We start from the raw sequence: 26807 nt of genomic DNA, 5'->3' as shown, positions 1-26807 counted from the left end.
TGAGTTCGTGAAAATTCGGCAGCAAGCATCGACGAAGAATCAGCCTCAGCGTCGTAGAACTCCTCCAGCCCTGGTGGAGCAAAATTTTCCACCTCTTCAACCGCGACGCCAGGTCCCGAACTTGGCACCGTTGCCGTTGGATCCCAGGAAGAGAGCTGAGATGAATCATCCACGGCCGGGTTCCAGCCAGGAGCCGAGACCGCCACCACCGGGCTTCAGCCAGGAGCCAAGACCAACCCAAGAACCAGCAGTTGAGGAAAATGGTAATGATCTTTACACCTCAACCGAACTCCTCAATATTTTCAAACAGATGTCCGCTGCACTGCGTGGATGCAAAACCAAGACCCAGCAGATTGAAGTGCTGACCTCGTTCGTCATCCAGTATGGATCGTAGGTCCCTCAAGCTGCTGAATTGGAACGCTTGCTCCATTAGGAGGAAGAACTTAGAGCTGGTGGATTTTCTTCGCGAGAAGGAGATCGACGTAGCTGCCATCACGGAAACTCATCTGAAGCCCGGTGAAAAAGTTTATCTGCAAAACTACAAGATCGCGACGCAGCTCGACAGGACCACCTCTGGAGGAGGAGGTGTGCTTGTCGCTGTTCATCGTGATCTCAAGCCACGCCGGCTGCCACACTTTAAGCTGGACATCATCGAGGCCGTTGGAGTGGAAATTCCCACTTCGGTTGGCCCAGTACTCTTCATTGCTGCATACTGCCCACGTCAGGTGAATGCCAGAGATGGTTCAGCAGCAAAACTGAAGAGCGATATCCAGAAGCTGACACGGCGGAGCGCAAAGTACATCATCGCTGGTGACCTCAACGCGAAGCATGAAGTTTGGGGCAACAGCAGGAGGAATCGGAACGGAGTGATTCTGCACAACGATCTGCAAAACGGATACTACAACGTTGTGAGTCCGGATCGTCCAACGAGGGTGGCTCGGTCTGGGAATCACTCAATCATCGACTTCTTCATTACCAATATGGCTGAGAACGTGGCTCATCCTGAGGTGTTTGAAGAGTTGAGTTCTGATCACTATCCGGTGGTTGTGGAGGTTGGAGCTTCCGTTACTCCGCAGCGGCAACCAACCCGGAAAGATTACCACAACGTTGACTGGCAGCAGTTTCAGCAAGTGGTAGACAGCAACATCGACTATGATCAACACCCGGAAACTTCTGCTGATATTGATCGTTCGCTGGAGGTGATCCAGCAGGCTATCAACCAAGCAGAGGCTGCCAACGTTCGGGAGGTTCCTGTTAATTTTAAGGTAACTGATATTGACGTAGATACTAAACACTTGATTAGACTTAGGAATGTTTATAGGAGACAATATCAACGGACTGGGGACTATGACAAAAGATTTCAGTTAACAATTTGAACAAAATCATACAAGACCGACTTGACAATATCAGAAATCAAGAATTTTCAAAACATGTAAGCCAGCTTGGGAATTATTCAAAACCATTTTGGAAACTTTCAAAAGTTCTTAAAAACAAACCAAAGCCTATTCCTCCTCTTATTGTTGAGGATTCTCCTTTGATTACATCCGAGGAAAAGGCAAATGCACTTGGGCTTCATTTTGTTAGTTCACATAATCTTGGCGCTTCCATGACCAGCCGTAAAGAAACATCAGTTGCCAATAGTATTTCAACAATCAATGACTCTACCTTTGAATTTCCTGCAGATTCCCATGTTTCTGGTGAGGAAGTCAAAGTTGCAGTTAAACAAATGAAAAATATGAAAGCTCCTGGCTTTGATAACATTTTAATCTAGTGTTGAAAAAACAGAGTGATCAGTTCTTTCAACATCTAGCCAATATTTTCAATAAATGTTTGCAACTTGGTTACTTCCCCACCAATTGGAAGCTGGGCAAAGTCATACCAATTTTGAAGCCTCAAAAGATCCAACATCGCCAACAAGTTATCGTCCCATTAGTCTTTTGAGTAGTCTGTCCAAACTCTTTGAGAAGGTCATCTATTCAAGGCTTTTGGATTTTACCAACGATAATAATATAATTTTGAATGAGCAGTTTGGCTTCCGAAAGGGGCATAATACTGCTCATCAGCTTACGAGAGTAACTAAAATCATCAAGCAGAACAAGCTTGAGTCTAAATCAACTGCTATGGCTTTGTTGGATGTTGAGAAGGCTTTTGACAATGTTTGGCATGATGGTTTGATACATAAACTGTATTTATACGGTTTTCCAATGTATCTTATCAAAATTATCCAGCACTATCTTTCGGAGAGATCGTTCAGGTTTTTCTGAATGGGATTGCTTCTGGATTATTCAACATTGATGCTGGGGTTCCCCAAGGAAGTATTCTTGGCCCACTTCTGTACAATATTTTTACATCTGATTTGCCTACTCTTCCTGGTAATGGTGTGTTGTCACTTTTTGCTGATGACACTGCCGTTATTTATAAGGGTAAAATAACCAGATATTTAGTTGGCCGTCTTCAGAAGGGTCTTGACGTTCTTTCCGAATACTTTGGCGACTGGAAAATTCGCATAAATGCAGCCAAAACTCAAACCATCATTTTTCCACTTTCCAAATCGGCCCGATTTGTCCCAAAGGATGATGTTTTGATTAAAATGAATGATGTTTCAATACCCTGGTCAAAGGAAGTTGTATATTTAGGTCTCATACTTGACTCGAAACTATTGTTTCGACAGCATGTAGATAAAATATTGAACAAGTGCAGCATTCTCATCAGGTGTTTGTATCCTTTAATTAACAGAAAATCAAAGTTATCTTTGAAAAATAAGCTAGCAGTTTACAAACAAATAATTTACCCCGTTATTGAGTATGCAGTACCTGTTTGGGAGTGTTGCGCTAGAACTCATAAATTGAAGCTCCAGCGTGTCCAAAACAAGGTACTCAAAATGGTTTTGAATGTTCCTGGCTGGACTAGATCAAGTGAGGTTCATGAATTAGCAGAAGTAAAAATGTTGGATCAGAAGATTCAAGAAAAATGTTTGAAATTCAGGGAAAAATGTGCTATATCTGAATACACCTTGATTCAAGGATTGGTTTAGTTTATGGTAAGATTAAGTTAGTTTTAGGTTAGGTTATGTTATGTTTTTAGTGTTGATGTGAGTAGTAAGAACTTGGATGATTTGAGCAGTTACGGTAATCTAAGTTTAACACTGAATAAAGAAAATCTGAAATTGTGATTCAAAGTAAGAAGGCCCGGAATAAATTAAATTATTAGTTAATTAAATAAGAAAATGTAACTAATCGGAGATCTATACAAAAGTAACCTATGATGTATTCCAAATTTAAAGGAAATAAAAATACTAGAGAAAAAGATGAAAACTAACTGCCGACCTGTCACGTCCGTCAATAGTCTTGTCGTACATTACAACTAGAAACAGATCTGCCAATGAAATGTTACACTTCGTTCAAATCAACTAATCATTTAAGTCCAATTATTCATCTACGGAAAACTATCTAACTTTAATCAACAACCTAAACTAAACTGTCTGAAAGTAAATTTAATCTCAAATCCCCGAATGTTTTATTATAACGTCAAATAAGGTAAAGGATCTTGTTTTAAAACCAGTCTTGCCGCTTCCAAAAACCAATAAACATAAATGAACAGTTCATAAGTTTAACACTAGTAATTAAGACGACTATTTCATGCCATTCATTTCATTAGGGCATAGAGCTTTGCAAACAAGAGTGCATCTCTATTATACCTTATGTAAACTGTCATTTGAGTGAAGGAGACACACTCCTGTTCACAAAACCCATGCGCCCTTTTGAAATGTTAGGCTCCATTTGATCGTCAAGGCTCCAGTAGACCCTCGATTCGCACCAATGGTCGATACAACCATAATCCGAAAACCGTTAGTTCAACAGATTAACGAATTTTGTCCGATATCATCGCACTATTGATTGACCGAGACTCTATGGAATTTTTGACATACCAAAATGTTACGTAATAATATTTTTTTTAAAATAAATTTCAAAATCTATTCTATCTTACAATGCCTAGAAGAGGCCTCTGTTTCTGTTGTGAGTAAGCGCTGGTTTCAGAGTTCATTTTTCAATTTAAAAGGGGTGGGAGACGACTAATTTGCTTCATGAACTCCTACTCGGCCTTGGGACCACCTCTTAAGACACTGATGGCTCCTAGCTAGGAATTAAACCTAGACACAGCGTCGAGGCCCGCTTCGCATGGCAAAAATGTTGGCTGGGGGGGAAGTGATATTATCACGAAATTTTATTTTAAAGCCAACATTGCTAACGGCGTCGAGGTCCTTACTCATGCCCAAGGAACTTGAACCTTGAAAATATCGTATAAATATGTATCATAACTTGGTATTGGGAGTGTTTTTTTTTATAATATTCCAGTATCCGGAAGGAGAAGGATCGAAAAACACCGATCCGGACAAAATCCGTCTAGTCTGTTCGGAAAAAACGGAGTAACATTTTTCATTTTTATAACCATCCCTACACACACACTTACAGACATTTGCTTAGAAAAATTTTCTAAATGTAAGAAGAACCCACATTTTTTTCAAATACTTATTGAGTGATATAACATAAAGTAACAGCTGCCCAAAATTTTATTGAAGTATCATTCGGTAAAAAAAAATTGTTAAATCCGGTGTCACAATATCTTATCACTAAATATCATTTTGATTTATTTAATGTTCAAATTTTTACGCTTTTGAACATTTAGCTCTGTCATTATTAAACAAATATCGCAACAAATATTTGCAGTGAAGTGAGATAATTTTAAGAAATAGATGTTTTATTGTAAATTTATCTTATCCGTAATCTTAATTGAAGTGAAATGTCAACTAAGAATTCATGATAAATTTTTGCTAGCGTCAATAAAAAAAAATCTATGTTCGTAAAACTATGTAACTACATCTGATGCACATGAAAACTGTTCAATATGTTCGAATTCGCGACACACGTGCCTTTCGCCTGTGACAATTGTGGGCGGAACTGATCAGAAAAAGAAAAAAGCCCCAAAATGCATTCCAATAAGAATTGTCAAATGAGATTTAACCCGCCTCCCAAAACAGATATAATGTTGCAACCGGACATTTTTGCTAGCTACAAATCTTCCCGCGATATGCTCAAAAGACACAAGAAACTATCACTTTTCGCGCATTTCGGCACATGATTACTATTCGTTACATTCGGTTACATATGGCGATGCAAAACCCGTGCTGCTGTGCATGCGCTGCTGCCTTCTTCTTAGGGCACTTTCGATACGAGCTTATTTACAACCAACTGCAGGATATATGGTGGCCAGCCGGCAGCAAAAGCTCATCGAATGGTTAAGCTTTTTCCGGTTTCCGACTCGGTGCAGTCAGTTCGCAGTCAGCTGTGGCAGCGGCAGGGTTGTTGCATCCGAGTTGCAGTGTTCAGGTGGAGTTTGGTGTTGAGAATGTTGTGATGGTAGGAAGTGCATACTTAAAATATACTTTGTGAAACTTAGAAATGAAACATGGTTAAAATATTGTAAGTATGAGAAAAGTTGAACACTTATTACTATTTAATAAACTACTAAGTTTATATTTGATGATGTGCTATTTATTCAGAACCAAATTTCTTTAACCAAACTGAGTAGAAAATAGTCCTTGAACCTTATTTTGTGTATCGTTCGGTATTTGTATGAATTTATATGAAAAATTATGGACTTTTCTACCTGGTTTGATGTATATGAATTGATGATATTTTATTTATTGAGTTATGAAAATGGTTTCTTTAATAGTTTCTAAAAATTTTTAAACAGGTTTTTTTGTCGAGTAAATATTACAACATTTTGGTATAAAGAAAAAAAATATTTCTTGAACTGCCCACTGTTTCTGAAATATTTTCCCATATTTAACAGAACATTTTAAGCTCCTTTTGTTCTACGAAAACTGAAAACTGAAAAGTACTGAAAATTTTTACATAAATTTATCTGTTAAGTTTTTGTTTATATGTATATAAAGTTCTATAAATTGCTTACTCGCTTACTTTTTCAAAAGATCCTAAGTACGTAGGAAACCCATGGCGCATTGTTTTTTTTTAAGTACAGTACAGTCCGAAACTTCGTCAAGTTAAGACCTATGTGTTCAACGCCGTACGAGTATGAGGTAGGCGATTTTGACTGAGGTTTTTGATCACAGATCATATCTGGATAGCCACAGGGAGGTTCAGGGACTAGTCTACCGATATGTGGTGATGTTCTGGATCTTCTGTAGAGTCTCAGGAGCTACGTCCGATGGGTCTACCGCCGTAACCTTAATTTGAGTATTTTTCTCATTTTTTTCATAAACTCAAACCAATATCAACTTAATTGTGATTTTGAAAAATATCCTAAAACGTTATTTGGCTACATAAAACCTTAAATGTTACTCGGACAGCGATTGTTCATGGTTCAATATATTGGTATTCAAACTTTCTCAAGCTGGGTTTAGAATATTCAAAAAATGTCTACATGGCTGCTTATGTTAGTATAAAATAAGATTAAACCTAAACTTTTAGACAATTAAGTTATACCAAGTGTTCTGACGTGCCTGATCGTTGATGATTAGAAACCTTAAAAAGGCAGACGTATTTAAATTAAAAAGTTTAGAAATAGAAATCTACATCTACAAATTTATTTCTTCAAATAAATTTTTTTGTTCGAATCATTTTAATTTTTTTTAAATATTAATATTGTAAAATTTTTGATTGCAATTTTAATTAATACAAAAAATACAGTTTCACCACTTTTATAATCAAATATCAAAGTTATTCCAACCATATTCTTGCAAGGTCTTATCACTCGAATGTTTTCCGCCTCTCCAAAAGTTGGCCTCTCCTAAGTTGGACAACTGTTCTGTAGACAAAAGCTCTAGGATACGCTCAAAGCAAGCGCTGCGACCTTACTCTTTTTTTCGAAATACATGTTTGAAAAACTGTAATATCTTTCCCAAGGCATGCTTCTAAAGTTTGCAAAAAAGAAATTGTAATAAATTGGAAAAGTCGAACAATTGTTTTTTTTTATTGGGCAACAAACATGCATCCAACTGTCAACTGAAAAATTTACCTCTCCATCGAATATGAAATTAGGCAAAAAAAAATTAAAAAATCGTATGTAGGAATCCTGTTAAAAAAAACTTTATAATTTTTGGATATGTGATGTAAAATAAATCTAAAACGAAATAAATTACAAGTTACAAATAGATTAGAGTGAACCTTCAGCGAAACAAATAGCAACTATCAAAAGAGTGTTTCTATAAAATTTTGATTGTTGCTCAGAAAGCCGTGCATTCGAAACATTCCGCTTTCGAGCAGTAATCAGAGTCAAATAAAACACCATACCAACGAAGGCAACGATGTAGTAACAACACTACAGCATCTCGGGAGACTGCATTCCCGATAGAGAAAAACATCTGAACGATCTCGCGGCCAGGACACAACACGCCCGCATGTTCTCAGTCCTTCTCTCGCGATCTCGCGCGCGAATTTTCTCGCGAGTCGAGAAGACCGCAGATTTTTCCTCGGGAAATCGGGCAGCTGCTTCTCAGTTGCTTTCGGTCATCAGTCAGGGTGCGAGGTGCCAACTCGCGATCGCGCTCGGTCCATTTTGAACCCCCGGGGGACACCACGGCGGCGACGACGATCCAGGCGCGCGCTTGTGGAATGGAAAATACTCGCGGTTTTGTGGTGTGTTGAGCTGGCTGAGCGGGGCTTAGTGTCCAAGACACTTTTGAGAAGATCGCAAAGAGCGCGCAGATCTTCTTCTTTCGCGCGCGCGCGCACAAACACAAACACAGTCACAGAGATAGATGAGCACGCGTGCGATTCGACCGTTGACTAGTACGGGCACGGTGACTAGTAGTAGCCTGGGGTGTGGTGGTAGTAGTTCTCCAGGCCACCAAAGACTAAAAATAGTACAATACGGCCTGGATTTTTGGGAGATGTCATAGTAGCTGAGCGCGGCTGGTCGTCGCGACTGTGACTCTGCTGTTCGGTGGGCCCAGCATTGGCACTTTTTTCGACAAATCTATTTATTGCAGAACGTGGTGATCGTCGCGTCGGACCAACTTTTAGTGCCCGTCTTCTCTACTACGCTTAGTACAGCCAGCAGTCCATAAGTCGTGTCAGTTAGACGGAACTTTTGAGCCAATCAGTAGTCAGTGTCGTTATCCTGTTCCTGTTTCGTGCGTGCGTAAATCAAAAGGTGATCAAAGCTAATCCTCGTCACCCATATTTTCATTTTCCTCACCGAGATCCTAGTCGGTACCACCATCGACCACGTGTGTGTGTGTATTTGAATTAAGATCCACATATGTGTCTGTGTATGTGTGAGTGAGTGTATGTGTGTCTGAACAAGTAGTACAAGCGCCGTAGTATCTCTCTCACATGTGGGTCGTTCGCGCGGATCCTGAGCTCATTAGCTAATTAGTCACCGATCAACTATGTCTACGATAAGCAGTGCGTCGTGTATCGTTCGTGGTTCCTCTCTGTCGCGTTGAACGGTTTCGGTACTCGTAACAAGAACCAAAGCGAAAAAAAACCGGTGCTGAATAAATTCCAAACAAGCCAAGTGTTTTCCAACAGTTCCGTTCAAAAGACAAAATCGCACCATCACCGAGCAGAAAGAAAAAAAATGTCAAATCAGCTCAGTTTTCCACCTCCGACTTGACTTTTACTCGTGTGACCGAAGACCAGTTGACCAGTGAGTGTGGTGAGCAAGATAATTGAATTTCCCAGCAACTCTGTGTGGCAACAGCAGTTCCGAAGAAGTCGTTGGACGACGGCCGGCACTGGTGACACTCGATTTTTGCTCTTAATTTTCAATTCAATACCAGTTATAAATAAATTTCGTTTTTACTCAATCAAAAAACGACAGCGCTGCGGTGGAAGTTTCTGACCGAAACAAAAACAACGTAGAAGAAACAAGTCATTGCTGGTGCTGCTGCAAGTGTCGCAAGTCGCAAAAGTACATTCCATCAGATGAAAATGGGGAAAATAATAACAATATAAATATCCACACACACACACACACACACACACACGAACACAAAAAAAAACCCACTGATGAGTGTGGAAAAAGGTGGGAAAAAGGAACAGTGTTGTGTCCGAGGTGTGATATACACGCTGAAGCCATTCTGGGCTACTTTATGGATATTTTTGGGAATACAATTGAAATCGTCTCGTTCTCGCGATTGGTGTGGCGGCGCGTGTGCAACAACGGGGGGACACAATACTTGCACACCACTGTTTTCCGCTGGACACTGTGGGTTGGAAATGTCTGGATGAACTTGGGAATATGCTGGCAGTGACATAGCCAAAAAATCTTTTTCAATTTTATCAAAATTAGAAATTTAATGCTAGAGAAGAAATTGTACACAATAACAAATGGTTTCAAACATCAATAAATACCAACAATACATAAACAGGTTTGTTTCTATTTATTTTTACAACCCACTTAACTTGCAACGCGTATATCAGGAAACACGAAAATCGCCAAACTATCCGACGATTTGGGAGAATTTTCACAAAAATTATTTAAAAATCAGATGCTTGCGATTTTTAATATGAAAAACCGTAAAAAAAGAATGATGCTTTCTGAAATGAACTTTTTGATATTTGGCTATTGTCATGTTTACAATACCCACTTGACGAATCATCAATATGAGCCGGCACCCGTTTTCTGAAGCTGTAATCTTCAAATAGTTATACAGCCCAGACTCGATTTTCCGAAGCCTAGATTATCCGAAGGTTCGAAGTTGTACGGATTTCGATTATCCGAAGGTTTGTATGAGACTTCGGATATTCGAATCTTAGGCTAGACAATCAAAACTAAGCCATCGAAAAAAAAGTTTCTTTTGTGATTCTGGGCTGTCAGTTTTTGATTAAATGCCACACATTTTAAATTTTGAAAATGAATGATTAATCTCTTCAAAGTAGATTTATGACATTTTTAAATTGTGGGCACATGCTAGAGCTTTATACGATTTAGTTGTACGATGGATCCCTAAGCAAATGAATGCCTATCAAAAGCTTCTTGGATGAATTTTCTAAGAGCCACCGACACCTCCGACACTAATTTTCGTTTTTCTCCAAATTGAAACAAAATTTCATAATTCATAAGCATTTTCGAACTTGGTTTTTCTTATCTAGGTTGAATACCGATGCAAAAAGGGATTCGTTTACCAATGGCTCTTACGTCTTTTGAAAACTAATGCGAGGCTTTGAAAATTATTGGTTTTTTTAATGATAACTATAATTCCTTAACCTCCTTAACCGTAACCATCCTTAATCTGAAAAATAAGACCAAGTACTGATTCAAATTACGGTGTGCGTGACGCTAATAATCCTTATAAAACTTCCGATTAGGCTGGTACTAATATTTTTAAAAGTTTTTGTCCCCCTTCAAAATTGACCCGAAAAATCAGGGGGCAAAAAAAAAATTTTTACAATAAACTTCAAAATTTCAATGGAAAATCAAGTGCAACCAGCTGAAATCAAATTAAAATACATTCTTCTGCGTTTAAAATCATTTTTAGCATGTTTGGGTTTATTAAAAAATCTTAAGATTTTTTGAAAATGCAATTTTCGATGCAAAATCTTTTTTTTTCGATAAAATTTTTGTTTTTTCAGATCTTAGATTTTTTGAAAACTAATGATTGCAAAACAACTGAACTAGTGTAAAATGCATTTTAAAACACTTTTTTTTTCATTTAAATATGAAGACTACGGCTTGTTATTTAAATTTTTATATTTTTTTATTTTTTGCCCCCCCCCCTTGACCTCGGCCAGGGCCGAGGGACAAAAACTTTTTAAATATTTGCATCGGCCTTAACTGAAATCAGTTTCTGAACTCGACAGATTGCTTGCTTTCTTTGATTTTAGCGTATACAACGCACATAACTTGTTTAAAATACTGAATTTTCCTTAAAACTGCTTTCGAGGACTCGAGCCGTGCTTTCAATTTTTCGAATACACTATATTTGTTAATTAGTTTATGTGATACGACCAATTTGATTATTTTCAATTTCTTGAAAATTCAAGAAAATTAAATAAATTCGTTTTTGTGTTATTGCATTGCATCTTGCACCATCGTGCCTCTAATATTGCCATAAAAAGCGTTTTCAAATGAAATCGAGCTCAATAGGAAGTGAGCAAGCAAAGTTTTATCAACAGTTTTACAAAATAATTTGTTTAAATAGTGAAAATCATCTAATAGGACGGAGTTAGCAGCGAATTGCCAAACAAACGAGAAATTCCACTATTATATTACCTTTTTAAAACAAATTAAAAAAAAAAAACAGAATTAAAAGATACAAAATTTTGGGTGCATCTAATCTTATATAAATTAAGAATGAAATTGGTAACAGCAATATTTGAAAATGGTACATGCAGAAATTCATTGGCAATAATATTACACTTTTTAACATAAAATCAGTTGCCATTGGTTGTAATACAACAGCTAAAAAATTTCACCATTAAATCATCCGGAAGAGGTACATCTTTTATGTCAGAAAAATTTCAACCTTCAAACTTACAAATTTTTTACTGTAAATAAATAAATGTAAACATTGAGTTTATCCCTTTCACAATGTCAATATCCATCGGAGTAAGCGGGATACACTCAATGCTACCTAATAAAAATAAAGTCCAGAAGTGTTGATAGGTAGCTGAGAATTAGCTGAATAGTTCCAACTGCTTTTCCGTCATTTTCTCGTGTTACTTCAGATATCTCTCAAAATTAAAATTTCATATTTTTCTGATAGAGCTGGTTTTAGGGACAGTTTAACACATTTGTAGAGTGTTGAGGAAGGATCAAAAAATCAAATTATTCGCTCTACAGCATTGCCTTGGCGTTCTCGATTGCGAGATTCCTACTCGAAACTACACGGAGAAAAAAGAGTTCCCAAAATCGTGAACAAGCGTTCATGAAATTCGGAACCACGAACAAAGTGTTCAAATTCCATGGTACGATTTTGAAAAACGTACCATGAAATTTGAACACTTTGTTCGTGGTTCCGAATTTCATGAACGCTTGTTCACGATTTTGAGAACTCTTTTTTCTCCGTGTAGGTGTCCGAAGGCTTGATTGTTGAGGCAAATGCAAACCTCTTTTTACACCTAAGCTTCCATCCACCCCGGGATTCGAACCGACGACCTTTGGATTGAGAGTCCAACTGCCTACCAGCGACTCCACCGAGGCAGGACCCAGGGAGGCGACTCCTACACCTGGACTGAGCTAACGACCTAACCTCTAGGTTAGACCGGGGCCAACATTTACTTCCCTGTCCGACGGAAGGCGTGATCAGACAAATCTCGTCTCAAAATTTGCCACCGGGACCTTCTGGGATCAAACCCAGGCCGACTGGGTGAGAGGCAACCACGCTTACCCCTACACCACGGTCCCGGCTCGAGGAAGGATACGCACAGAAAAAAAAGATGGCAAATTTTATCATAAAAACTCATTTTTGGTTTGTTTTAATTTTTTTTATATGTTTTGGAAGAAATTTTTGAATTAAGTTTTTTTTTAGATTTCTTTGACTGAGGGAATTCAATTGATAAATCATTTTTTATACTCCCGATTATTTTAAAGAAGGACTGTAAGTACTAATTGTTACTTTTACTTCAAAGGTTATTTGGTGAGCAAAAAAAAACATGTTGTTGATAAATAATTTAAACAAAACCAACATTTTGCCCGGATCCAAACATTTCCAACCTACCGTGTACCGGGCCCGGAGTATCTCCAATCTTCGCAATCTCTCCCGCCCCTTTCTCTCGGGCCAGGTCTTGAAAGCCAACTCTTGTGTTGGCTTTTCACTTCTTCGTATAATCTCGCGTAAGCATTTAATCACACACTCTTGCAATGCTCCGCGCGCTGCCCCGCTCCAACACCACCTTTTTTGTGGCCCTTTGGTCATCCTTTCGGTTCGGTGGATTTTTCACGACGCCGACGACCATTCCATGGGGGAAAATAAATCGCGTTGTGTCTCGTAACCTCGATCGTCTCTCGACCGACGAGGAAGATCAACAACGAACGAACGAAAACGTGAGACGTGAAATGAACAAAAGTGTGGAAATTGATCACCGTTTTTTGGCTGGCCGATTTTCCATTTCGTCGCAAAAGATTTGCTGATGGTGATGGTGGTTGTTTGCTGGTCGGATGCGGAAAGCCCTAAAAATATCAACTTCCTCGATTTTTTACGGCGATTTCTGGTGAAGAGCGCTAGAGAACCCGGTTCTTCTCGGACCCAGCGGCGCGCTCTTCTCTTGGCGAGTGGACACATACCAGAGGTGGTTATCACCATCTTTTGTCTGACGCGGTTTATTTTAAGAAATTCTATCAGCAGTGGTACCGATTTTCAGCCAGCAGTGAGAGTATGGAAAATTTAAAAATACGAATCCTCTACAACACTGACTGAACTGAACCGACTGACTAACCGCCTGGCTGGCCTGCCTGCCTGCTGCAGGCAGAGATTCGAGAGAGAGTGAGCGAACGAACCATCATCGTCAGGAGTGTCCGTGTTTTTTCGTCAACCGTGGCCCATCGTTGTCGCGTTCGCGTCGACGGCTGTGCACTATGGACAGATTGTTTGAAAAAGAATGCCGAATTGGATCTGGGTGATTTTAACATTGAAATCAGCATAAATAACAGCTACTGATATCCATTGTCAGCTATACTGCCCACCGATGATGAACTTCATTCCTTTCAGTCGACAGAATTGACAGAATTATGTTCACACATTTTTATAAGTTAAAAAAGCTAAAATAACTGTGATAAATAAAAGAAGAAAAGTTCAACCGAAACTCCAATCCATTTAAACCGACTGTTTTCCCACAATGCGACCACAAGAAGAAAAACACGACACACACTCGTCAGTGAATGACCAACCAACACTTCCACGAGCGCACACACCCAACAACACTGCCAGATGGATACAATGCCGGCCACCGCAGAAACGAGAGCATACTTTTGGCCAGCATCAGCAGCACTTTCGGTGACTAAATCGTGCGCATCCAAAAACCTAGTCCAAGATGGTCACATGACAGACACACATGGTCGGAATAATATCCAAACCGATCGACCCCAAATGAGCCACACAAAAAAATGAGTACCTCCCATGAATCACTCACCCCCCGCCGAAAGAAGAGAAACACTTCGACCCCCCACCACCCCGAAGGATTCGCTAGGTCGACTGGGTCGATAACGACAAGTGGCACGAGACCCGGACGCGATCACCGCGGAAAAGAAACAACACACGCACCCACACTTGAACACAGACACACAGAAGAGACTGAGGGAGAGAGAGCAGGAGGTATGTTTTCATGTACTTTTCTATATCCCCATAGCAAAAAAAAAGAAGAAAAAAAAACATCAAAATACACCCACTACACAAGGCAAGACAAATCCCAAACCGAAAAGACCTGCCACATGATGTCGAGTGGGAGTGGGGGGAGCTTATATATCCTGCATAACACAATTCAGAGACATTTCCCCCACAACAAAAAAAACACGACACAATTGTAAACACAGAAAGGTGTGACACTTGTTAGATCGCTTGGTTTGTCCTATACTATCGGAGAGTTGATGCCACTGCACTGAACAAATCAATGCATTGGCATCTTGAAATTTTAATAACATTATCATCACGTTTTGCCATTTTGGAAAATGCGTGTTGCCAAAAATACGTATAAAAATTAATATAAAACTGTTGGACCTTACTGACCATCTGATTTCATAAACACTTCTAAAGTTTTTTTTAAAGGTCCTTTAAACATACGAAACACAAAAGTTTAGATTTGTTGTACAAAATTATCCCAAAAAAATATAAATAAACAAGCCTTACCCGACAAACTTCGTTCTGCCTTTTTTCGTTTGTTGACGTTTTTAACCTTTTTGCTTATTCAGCCTCCTGTGATCAAAATTTGATTTTACGTAACTTTTCCCATACAATCTGAAGATTTTCCGGAACCGGTTCCAGAGTGGCCAAAGTTGTAACTTTTTGGCGTAAGAACCTTCCTTGGATGTTTACGAACCCAAGGCAACAAAAAGCACCTCGATCCGACGTTCCGTGTTGAATTGATTCGCGTTCGAACAAAACCGTCGAAATCTTTTTTTATATATATTAGGGTGTTTCATCCAAAACCAAAAGTTCTCAGAATCAGGAAAACCGAGGTTCCCCTAGTAGAGGATACCCATAGGGACTCTCATGCCAAATATCAGCCCATTTGGTTGAGAATTGGCCTGTCCCCAGCGGTTTAAAGTTTACATGTAAATTACTATGGGATTTTTGTGCTTTTCGTTCAATCGTTCCTACAGGTCTGGGGACAACATGGATTCACTCGGAATAAAGACAGGTGTGTAGGGGATGGTCCAATGAACACATTCCAGAAGGAATTAGGCTTGTCCATTCTGTCCCCAAGGTGCGCATTGGATCGACGTCCGGTGTCTCCAAAACCAACGATTCATCCTTCAAAAGCATCGCATTTCCTTAGTATGCTATGACGGTTAGGTGGAAACCACGACGCCCCATATGAGACGGTGAAACCACGACGCCCCATATGAGACGGTGAACACGTGGAGAGGCATCGATTGCATTATTAACACATAATCATCATTTTACTTTATTTAGAATAGTTGAAATTCTTCCAGGAACATCAATAATTACAATTTTAGTGCTTTAAAGAATGTTTCTGAACCAAAACTCGAGTAGATGCTCTGCCACGTGTTCACCGTCTGACATGGGGCGTCGTAATTTTCACCTAGCCGTCATAGCATACTAAGGACAATGCGTACATTTGAAGGGTGAATCGATGATTCTGGAGACACCGGACGTCGATCCAATGCGCACCTTGGGGACAGAATGGACAAGCCTAATTCCTTCTGGAATGTGTTCATTGGACCATCCCCTACACACCTGTCTTTATTCCGAGTGAATCCATGTTGTCCCCAGACCTGCAAGAACGATTGAACGAAAAGCACAAAAATCCCATAGTAATTTCCATGTAAAATTTAAACCGCTGGGGACAGGCCAATTCTCAACCAAATGGGCTGATATTTGGCATGAGAGTCCCTATGGGTATCCTCTACTAGGGGAACCTCGGTTTGCCTGATTCTGAGAACTTTTTTGTTTGGATGAAACACCCTAATATATATAGAAGAAGATAAATTAAATCGACGTCGTCGTGCTATCTTGTCGCACCCGCCATTTCGACGTTCTGAGAAAAACGATTTTTAATTTTTGACATTGAATAAACAAAAACGAAAGCACGCAATGTAAACAATAACAAAAACGTTTTGTTTTGGCTGACCATTATGAGCAATTCTCTGAGATTTCGATACTTCGATTTTTTTTTGTATTTTTTAATCTGGCTGAAACTTTTTTGGTGCCTGTGGTATGCCCGAAGAAGCCATTTTGCATCATTAGTTTGTTCATATAATTTTTCATACAAATTTGGCAGCTGTCCATACAAAAATGATATATGAAAATTCAAAAATATGTGTCTTTTGAAGGAATTTTTTGATCGATTTGGTGTCTTCGGCAAAGTTGTAGGTATGGATAAGGACTACACTGAAAATAAATGATACACGGTAAAAAAAAATTGATGATTTTTAATTTCACTTTTTGTCACTAAATCTTGATTTGCAAAAAAAACTGTTTTCAATTTTTTTTTATATATTTTAGGGGACATAAAATGACAACTTTTCAGAAATTTCCAGGTTGTGCAAAAAATCATTGACCGTGTTATGAATTTTCGAACCAACACTATTTTTTCAAAAAATCGAAATATTGGTCGCAAAAATTTTTCAACTTCATTTTTCTAATCTAATCTAATCTAATCAGACCCTAGCGCAGCCAATCTTTCGAAGGGATCCTGGAGAGTGCCTTAGGTTAGATGACGCCTAGCACTCTTCTTGTCATTTATTAACATTTGTAGTGCGCCATTGCATCGGAATGCATTGAAACATCACAAGCGTTAAAGCGGCCAGGCCTACTGCGTAAAGCCGTATCGCAGAGATGACTCGGAATTGGGTTGAGTTTGAGCACTAAGTGTTCGAACAACAACACAATTCTGAATCGATAGGGGAAGAAGAAGCGTGGGGACACACCACCATACGCTCCGAGATTTGGTTGTATTCGTTGGGAGCACCATGCTAAGAAGGTTTGGTACTCCGGGACCCCCTCTGGGATGGGACATTGTATTTCCACGAATGCCCTGGACACTATTTGCCGCTATAACCGCGCGCCACAACTCGCTCACAAAAAAATTTCAACTTCATTTTTCGATGTAAAATCTAATTTGCAATCAAAAAGTACTTTAGTGAAATTTTCATAAAGTGCACCGTTTTAAAGTTATAGCCATTTTTAGGTAACTTTTTTGAAAATAGTCGCAGTATTCCATTTTTTTTAGTTAGTGCACATGTTTGCCCAATTTGAAAAAGCAACTAATTATTCAACACCAACACCAAATCGATCAGTGGCAGTGCGTGGCCGAATAGTTACGCTGTCCGCTTTGTAAGCGGATGATTCTGGGTTCGATTCCCATCTGCTGCAACCTTCCATCGGATGAGGAAGTAAAATGTCGGTCCCGGCCTTGGTTGTTAGGCCGTTAAGTCATTCCAGGTGTAGGAGTCGTCTCCATGCCATAAGTACAAACAACACACCAAACCAAGCCTACTCCGGTGGAATCGCTGGCGGCGGTTGGACTCGCAATCCGAAGGTCGACAGTTCAAACACTGGGGTGGAAGGTTCCTTGGAGTAGAAAATCGATCAAAAAATTCCTTCAAAAGACACAGATTTTTGAATTTTCATATATCATTTTTGTATGGACAGCTGCCAAATTTGTATAGAAAATTATATGGACAAACTAATGATGCAAAATTGCTTCTTTGGGCATACCGAAGGCACCAAAAAAGTTTCAGCCGGATAAAAAAATACAGAAGCCAGTTATATCTTCGAATTCTACATTCATTTGAATTCATTCATATCCTTCCAATCCTTTATCATTCAGAATGGTTAGATTTTCGTATGCCAGATTTTTCCAGATTTTTTTATCGATAATTTGCCAGATTTTTCTAATTTTAGCCTGGTAACCCTGATTACATGAATTTTCAGGGAGTGACAAGATAACACGACAAGATTGAAACTACTGTCATATGTAAAGTGACAGAAACGCACGGAGTTTTTTCGGATTTCGTTGAATATCTCAGGATTGAAATCGAATTTTGGGGATCTGTGAAGGTCAAAAGGTGAGGCAATGTGAGCTACACAAAATGGCGTTCTTAACTCAATTAGTTAGCACGATGGCGAGGAAATGTTACCAACACTTAACAGTTTCACATTTAAAAAAAACCTCAAGCAATTGATTATAAACTAATTAGGCAACGTTTATTTTTCTATTGTCAGTATTTGATTGCTCAGCGAGCAGACAAAAAGTCCAACAAATGTTTATCCAGATTTTTAAGTGAAGATGGCGTTACGAATGGTGCACGCCCGAAATGTCAAAATCGCGCAAAGGTACCAACATTAGAAAAAAAGTGTGGCTGTCATGCCATGACACAGTTTTTTGAAAAAAAAAATAGCATTATAACTTTTACAATGTCTTTAAGAATTAAGATACCTTCTGATTATTTTTTTTTTTTAATAGGATTGAAATTAAATTATTTTTTTTGTTTTACAAGTTCCTTAGATGGGGTATGAATAGGTATATGAATACATTTCAAGCAGTTCAATTAATCTTTCTTATTTAGTAATTTTGGCCGCTGAATTCGAATTTTTCCTACAAGTAGCATGCATTGGTTATTCTGAGCAAAATTGGCATTTAGGGTAAATGAGCATTTCTGAGAAAAGTTTTGAAAAAAAAAGGATTTAGAATCTAGAATTCCTCGATGAGACAGGCTAATGGGAATGTAGGGGGAATTATCTCCTGTCTCGTCAGAGGCGCTGGAGCAGAAATCCCACGTTAGAGGAAGGCCATGCCCCGGGGGGCGTAGTGCCAATAGTTTCGTTTCGTTTCGGGGAATTATCGTATGTTTGGCAGGTTAAGCAGTCGCACCTAACTCTATCCAATTTGGTGGTTTTCGCTATTTAAAAAACGTATTTTGCGAAACTGTTGATATAAACTTGCTTGCTAACTTCTTATTGAGCTTTTTATCACTCGATTTCAGTTGAAAAAGCTTTTCATGAGCTGTAAATGAACGTCAAAGTGCTGATACGGCAACATTAGAGGCACGCTGGAGTTAGATGCTGTTCCCCTATCTTACGCTTTTAAAGTTGATTGCAATCATTAGTTTTTTCAAAAATGTAAGATTGGGGAAAAACTTTTTTTTTCCCAAAAAAAAAACTTTTTTACTGAATATCGAAAATTCACAAAAAATTAAATGATTTTTGAATAAACTTTAACGTGCTAAAAAATATTCCAATTTCAGCTGATTGCACTTTTTGTTTTTTTTTTTTTTTTGAAAAAAAATATTTAGTTTTGTAACCTGGTTTTTTTATTCGATTTTGAATGGAGGTGACAAAACTATCAAAAATGTTTGAAACCGCTTAATGTACATAAAAAAATCCGATTATTCGATTATTTGAACAAATTTGAATAAATCGATCAAAAAATTTCTTCAAAGGATACAAATTTTCGAATATGTACGTACCATTTTTGTATGGACAGCTGCCAAAATTGTATGAAGACTTGTATGGGTGAGCCAATGGCATAAAATGGCTTCTTTAGTCATAGGAAAAGCCCCCACGAAGTTTGATCCAAAATGAAAACTGCATAAAATAAAAATGCACAAATCGACCAGTTTAGTAAAGAATTGCTTAAATGACTTGTTAACCAAAGCACTTGTTTTAAGTTGTCATTATGATGTAAAGTAGGTTATTGGAATGAGAACTAAAAATAAACAAGCTCGGAAAAAATACGGAAATACCACCAAAAGTACCAAAGTTTTATATCTTTAGACTTCTCACAGCTTTAAATACCAATTTTTTATCCGAACTTTTTTTTTTTTCATTTTTTTTTTTTTCGATGTCAGATACCATAGAAAGGTACGCATTTCCCTTGTTATTTACACCTGCTCGGGTTAGACATGACACATTGCAAAACATGTAGGTACTTTCTTCAACATGCGTTTTTGATGGGCAGTAAAATAGCTACACAGCGGAGATCAAACATCCTGTTTAAAATCTGCAAATGAGACAATCATATTAGCACCCCACCGCTTTCATAAACAGCTACAAAAGAATAAAAGTTTCCTCGCATCGTTAGGCCGCTGAATGATCGTTAGCTTTTTCATAATTTTCCGGCATATTTCACTCCGCACTGGTGGTGGCATACTTCTCACCTAGGTCTAATTGTCGACAAACGGTCGTTTGGCTGTTTTTTTTCTTGCTACTTTCTCCCTGTCCAAATTGACCACGCGATCATGTCTCTCCTTATTAGATGTGTGGCGTGAAGTGGCCCCAAGTAGCATATAATTAAATTATCTAATTTTAGCCCGATCTCGGCTTGCAATACAATGCGTATAAAATATAATTCTGCCTTGTTTTCGTTTGGATTCGCGGCTGCCCCTTTCTCTATTTTCTAGTTGTCTTTTTTTTTGCCGCTGGCCTGGTGTGTTAGTAGCTGCTACTATCGGGGCCGATCTCTATTTTTCCACCGGCGACGAAGGAGCGCACTTTCTAAATTTCTCTCGCCGCACACAATCCTGTCCGAGCGCGCGCGCTCGATTTTCCGTATTGTTTGGCGCGATCTCTCTGCCTCCTTCTCCGCGATCATCATCGTCGTGTCGTGTGTCGTTCACACTTTTCCTGGCCTGGCGCGCTAGCTGCTCTCGGGTGTTTGTGTGTGGTGACAACCAGCAATTTTCCTCCGCTCGTTCGTGTGGAGAATTTTCATCAGCCAGCGGAGACACACATATACAAAACGGCGGCGCTGTCCTTTATTTTCCGATCTCACAGTTGTTGTGTTGAGTTTGGCTGATGGTCACCGTGTGCGTTATTTTTATTTTTCCTCAAACTCAATTCGTCGTCGTCGCGTCGTCCGTTGATGGATTGCCGACTGCCACCAGGAGAAAAGCACTCGATCAAATCCAAATTCGTCCCAGCTTCATCGGAATACATACTTGAAGAGCAAGAGAGGGGAGACAGATTTGGTCTCCGGTCGCCGCCAAAGACTGTGATCGCCTAATGATGATGGGTGTGTAACAAGTGGTCGTCCAATTTTATTGCTTTTTCGCAACTGCCTGTTTTTCCCTCGAACATTACACGGAATGCACATGAAAAGTGTCGCTCAGTGAGTAGTCACTGCTGTGTGATTGCGTGTGTGAATGTGCGTAACGAAGGTGGTCGATCAAGGATCAAGGATGAAGGATCATGATCAACGTAGATCGATGAGTGTATCGTTTCTCTTTTCTATTTCAGCTTGGCCTAAAAAGTGAGCCAGCACCACCAGTCGTGAAAACAATCGGAGCAGCATGGACACGCAACCGCATGGCGGTGGAACGGCCAACGGGGGCAGTCCCCAGCAGTTTTGCCTTCGATGGCATAATCATCAGGTGAAAATTTCTCTAGGGGAAAGGTCGATTTGGTTCTACATTGCTTTTTCACCTGAATTCACAGACAAGTTTACTCAGTTCGTTGCCACTGCTGTTGGATCAGTCGCATCTGACCGACGTAACGTTGATAGCCGAAGGTCGCAACATCAAAGCCCACCGGGTAGTGCTAAGCGCGTGCAGTACGTTCTTTTCGGAACTGTTCCGAACGCTCGATGGTCCCCTGTATCCAGTGATTGTCCTGCCGGGGGCGTCCTTTCCCGCCGTGGTCGCTCTGCTCACGTTCATGTACTCGGGCGAGGTGAATGTCTACGAGGAGCAGATATCAACCCTACTCTCGCTGGCCGAGACGCTGGGCATCAAGGGACTGGCCGACTTTAGTGGCGTAAGTATCGACCGTCTTTCTTAGCCGCGACCACGTGTTCAGTAAACCGTCCATCATTTACAGAACTCGCACAAATCTACCACACCAACGACGGAGGCCTCTTCGCGGGAATCGGAAATTCCATCGCCCTACCAGGCCGCCATCAAGATGGAATCCCCAGGGGAACCCTTCTTTCCACGCCCGTTCAACTTCCACTCGCCACTTTTCCCGCAAGCGCTAAACCTTGCGACAAACAACAATAGCAACAACAGCACCAACAACAACCACAATAGTGGCGGTGCTGGGACGAATAAATCGGCAGATCTCTTTTCACGATTTCTTCCACAGAAGTGTGATATGATGGCGAACGAAGCGCTTTGGAAGATGAATGAGGAAAGCGAAGCTATAAATAGAGACAACAAAAGTGGCACCAACATCGGTCCCAGTGGAACGAGCTTAGAGGATCGACAATCCGTCAATGCTAATAATAAGAACAACAGCTCCACCGGTACCGGTACCACTGCTGGTCAGGCCAGTGACGATGAGAAGCAGCAAAACACACCAAAAAACGAGACAGAATCCGCCAACACTAGTCCTAAATTTAATTTCGACACCAACCATCTCCACCACGATTCCACCGCACCATCTACTCCCTCCAGCAATCCGGACGAGCACCGAATGCATCAGCAGCAGTCGTCCCTGAACACTTGTTCGACGAAAAAATCTGCCAGTCAGGAAAACAAACGAAAGAAAATCGACAAGATTGCGGAAAATCTCCGAACCCAAACCACCGCATCGGCGGCGACGGCAGCCGCAGCGGCGGCAGCAGCAGCTGCTTCCTTCAACAAGCACTTGCTCCAATCGTTGAAATCATTTCCCCCGAGTTCCCAGTCGCTGTCACAGCTGCATCTGTTTAGCAAACCACCCACGGCGACACCGGTCAGCAGCAACCAGCAGCCATCCTTCCTAGCCCATCACTTTCTAACGAACGAATCTGCATCGAAAACGCCCGAAAATCTGATTCTGGAATCTGTCCACCCCAGTCCCGGTACGGGAGCCCTGAACCATGCAATCACTTCGCCAGGCGCTGCCTCCTCCTCAACCTGTTCGTCTTCCACCACGATCACACCGTCAATGGCGATGGACCTGGTTGGGGCGAGCGGTATGCTGAAGGCCGCCGCCCATCATCTCAGCCCCCAACAGCAACAGCAGCAGCAACAACAACAGAAGCCACCCACCAAACTGTACGCCACGTGCTTCATCTGTAACAAGCAGCTCAGCAACCAGTACAACCTACGAGTTCACCTGGAAACGCATCAGAACGTTAGGTGAGTAAGCTATCAGGTATGCCATTCGGATCTCAAATTCAAACCAAGTTTATTCTAAACAGATACGCCTGCACCGTTTGTTCGCACGTGTCCCGCAGCAAAGACGCTCTGAGGAAGCACGTGTCCTACCGTCACCCGGGAACGCCAAGTCCGTGCGATCCCGACACCAAGCGAAAGCGCTCCAAGGCGAATCTCGGACAGATGATCAAGCAAGAGCTGCTCAACGACCAGGGACAGATGAACCAGCTGATCAAGCAGGAAATCATGAACGACCAGCAAAACATGTCAACCCAGCAGCAACAACAACACCACACCAACCAACTGCTGGCCAATTTGACCTCCCAAGGAAACTCGATCGTGATTCCCAGCTTCCTCCAGCAGGCCGCATCAATGCAGTCCGCGTTCTCGTCCAAATCGATGCTTTTCAACGCTCCCCAACCCATTTCAACGGCGCTGGCCGCACCGCCCTCCCAAATGCCCGCCGATGTTTGCGCCACACTATCCCAGCCAAAGGATTTGAGCAACAACCCAATGCTAACGTTGGACAGCGGTGCCAACGGAACCTCAGCTTCGACGTCCAAAAAGCTGGACAACGGTTCCCCAGAACGCATGGACGAGGGAGCTTCTGTGCCAGAAGAGGCCAAGCCAAACGGCGCTGCGTTGTAAAACTAGTCAAATGTCGAAACGCGGTAGCTAGCTACATCAAACAATCAAACGGAACCACTCTCATAAAAGACATTAATTTAAAGTAAACAATTAAGCTATTACACAGATCTATTGAAGATAGTCAAAACGTCCCTAACATATGAAGGTTTTAATTTCACTTTTTTGTTGTTTATAATCTACTTCCCTAGCTGTGATAGTCATTCAATCGTATAGACTTAATTTGAACAACAACTTCAATCAATTTCAACGTACTACAATGCACAATACTTCCCAATCCCAAAGACCTTGAAAGCCAAAGAAACCCATTTTTTTTATTTTCAAATTCGTGTTGAGTACTTTACCTACCTCACAAAATTTAAAGCAATCGTTACTAAACCTCCAATTGCTAGTCCTGAAAACCATATTCGACTACAGTCTACAACTATTCTCTAGAACAAAAAAAAAAACTTGTAAAAGACACTACAGTCCCCATCTCATCGTCTGTAAGCAATGTGCCTCACTTAATCGTTAAAAGAAAATTATATTTGTACCAGTGCCTTTCTACAATAATTATTAAAAAAGTTAGCAAAAAATAACCAAAAAAGAGATTTTAATCTAAACATACAATACGATAACCTCTCTAAGTAATGTAATTATGAAGAAAAAAAGATGTGAAACGTGAAAAAGACAATACCAAGTAGGACAAATAAGGAATTTAGCTGTTTTTTTTATTTAAAATAAACTATTGACACAAAGTTTTTGCTAGGCATTAAGATATAAAAATAATTATTGATCGAGCATGTTACCACACCACTGTTTCTTTACTCTTGTTAGTGAAACTAACCAACTTTTGAGGCAAAATCAAAAAACACTATACTCTCAAATGATAATGACACATTTAACATCTTCACGAAGCGTTAAAATGTAAGGAATGTTTTTTTTTTTTTGTTTTCTAGCTCCTTTGTAATAAAATTATCAATAAGACGGAAAATAAATTTGGTTTGTTTACCTGGAAATCGCTTTATAATATCACTGTTTTCTAGGACACTGTCCATCAGGATTTACCGTTCCACAGTTTTTTTTTTGTTTGGTAAACCACGTGTACACCTTAAGGGAGGCACTATCTACAGATTGAGATTTACTAACGTTACTTAATCCACCCTTAGATGGTTGGTGCCTTCCTCACATTCGTTGGAAAGGTCATTTAATGATATATTTGGACAACGTTTTCATCAAAATATCTGAGATCTGGCCTCCAAAAAGTGTATAAATAACACTTAAGTGCGTATAACTTTTGATAGGTTTGTCAGATTTTCAATGTTTTGAACGCATTGGAAAGTTCTTTTAATAACCTATCCAACGACATGTCGCATGATAGATCCGGACATAGTTTTCATCAAAATATCTGCGATCCGGCCTCCAAAAAGTGCATAAATAACACTTAAGTGATTATAACTTTTGATAGGGTTATCAGATTTTCAATGTTTTGGACGCGTTGGAAAGGTCTTTTGATTACCTGTTCAATGACAGGTTGCATGATTGATCCGGACAACGTGTTCATCATCAAGGGTTTCCAGCAAGGCCTCAGACTGGCAAGTAATTAATAATTACTTTGATTTTTAGCTGGTAATTAAGTAATTATTTAATTACTTAGGAATTCATGGTAATAAGAGTAACTTAATGTAATTAATTGGTGATTAAAGTAAATTTTGAGTAATTAAGTAATTGATTTTTTTAAATTGTACTTTTTCAACGAAACTATTTACTATTTAAATATAATCTATTATAACAGTATTTTATTAATTTCAAATAAGAGTGAATAACAAAGATTGAAAAAGAAAAAAGTTCTGTATGTAGAAGGCCTTATTTTTATCATGTTGTTTATCGAAGCTGATTAACAACAAAAAGCAACGCCATGATATATTTCCCAGTGTTTTTTTTTTGTAAATCCGAAATCTATTCTTTTTTTTAAATAATTAATAAAATATGGTATTTTAAATACCTTTCTTAAAATGTATAAAAAAAATGTTTTGTTACAAAAACCACCCTTTTTACAATCTTCTGGGCTCTTGTTAAAATCGTTTTTTAGCATAACTTTTGAAGTAAAAAAACCGCATAAGTTTTAATAGCGAATTATGGGATCCCAAGCCGGATCGAATGACGCCAAAACGGACAAAATCGGTTCAGCCAATGTCAAGATAATCGAGTGACAATTTTTTGATCAACATCCCACCACACACACAGACATTTGCTCAGAATTTGATTCTGAGTCGATAGGTATACATGAAGGTGGGTCTAGGAGGTCTAATTGAGAAGTTCAGTTTCCGAGTGATTTTGTAGCCTTTCCTCAGTAAGGTGAGGAAGGCAAAAAAGTGTCCACGTGATTTGGTCCCGTATTTATATATGGGGGCTGTAGTAGACCGATTTGGAAGCTTCAAATGGCAAAACGTGGGGTTTTTTTTGTCCTCTATATGAACAGAACAAAATTTCCCAGGGTTGGTCAAACTGGTTCCGAGACAATCCGAATGGTTTGACGGTTTTGTTCCGAAGTAGTATTATTTTCATGGAAAAATGTTATTAAAAATGATATAAACTATGTTTTTTTTAACAAATATCGTGGAAACTTGTTCTACAGAGGTTCTACGAATACAAAAATAATAACAGATTTTCATAAACTAATGTTTTGATAAGTTTTACTTGAAAAAAATAATAATAATACAAACTCACTAAACAAAGGTTTTCAGAAGCTCAAAATTTTCACAAACTAGCTTGAGATACTTGTATTTGACACGGCAACATCATTTACTAAAATAATTCACTCAAATCGATTAGATTTCGTAGTTTTATTTTATTTCGTAGTACGGACAATTATTTAACCTATTTTTTAAGTTTATTCAGTAAACAATTTTGTATTTGTTAAGAATTAATTTGTACAAATACAGTAACATAATCTT

The 26807-nt window shown here is 39.5% G+C and overlaps 1 protein-coding gene across 6 annotated transcripts; it reads left to right on the top strand.

Moving 5' to 3' along the window:
• Positions 1–7528: 7528 nt before the first annotated feature.
• Positions 7529–24854, top strand: LOC6046068 (protein tramtrack, beta isoform). Of its 6 annotated transcripts, none has more exons than XM_038263710.1 (6): positions 7529–7658; positions 8012–8175; positions 21386–21519; positions 21584–21901; positions 21965–23208; positions 23271–24854. In XM_038263710.1, the coding sequence occupies exons 3-6, from the start codon at positions 21439–21441 to the stop codon at positions 23872–23874; spliced, it is 2247 nt and encodes a 748-aa protein (XP_038119638.1). In that variant the 5' UTR covers positions 7529–7658; positions 8012–8175; positions 21386–21438; the 3' UTR covers positions 23875–24854. The 6 variants fall into 6 exon arrangements, with proteins under 6 accessions (XP_038119638.1, XP_038119637.1, XP_038119641.1 ...); XM_038263709.1 differs by having other exon boundaries at positions 7529–7811; XM_038263713.1 differs by lacking the exons at positions 7529–7658; positions 8012–8175 and adding an exon at positions 8389–8673.
• The last annotated feature ends 1953 nt before the right edge of the window (positions 24855–26807 follow it).

Source organism: Culex quinquefasciatus, chromosome 3, assembly GCF_015732765.1.
Source record: "Culex quinquefasciatus strain JHB chromosome 3, VPISU_Cqui_1.0_pri_paternal, whole genome shotgun sequence".
In the NCBI taxonomy this organism is placed as follows: Eukaryota; Metazoa; Arthropoda; class Insecta; order Diptera; family Culicidae; genus Culex; species Culex quinquefasciatus.
Note: the sequence above shows the minus strand (reverse complement) of the source record. Positions and strands in the feature narration are given on the sequence as shown.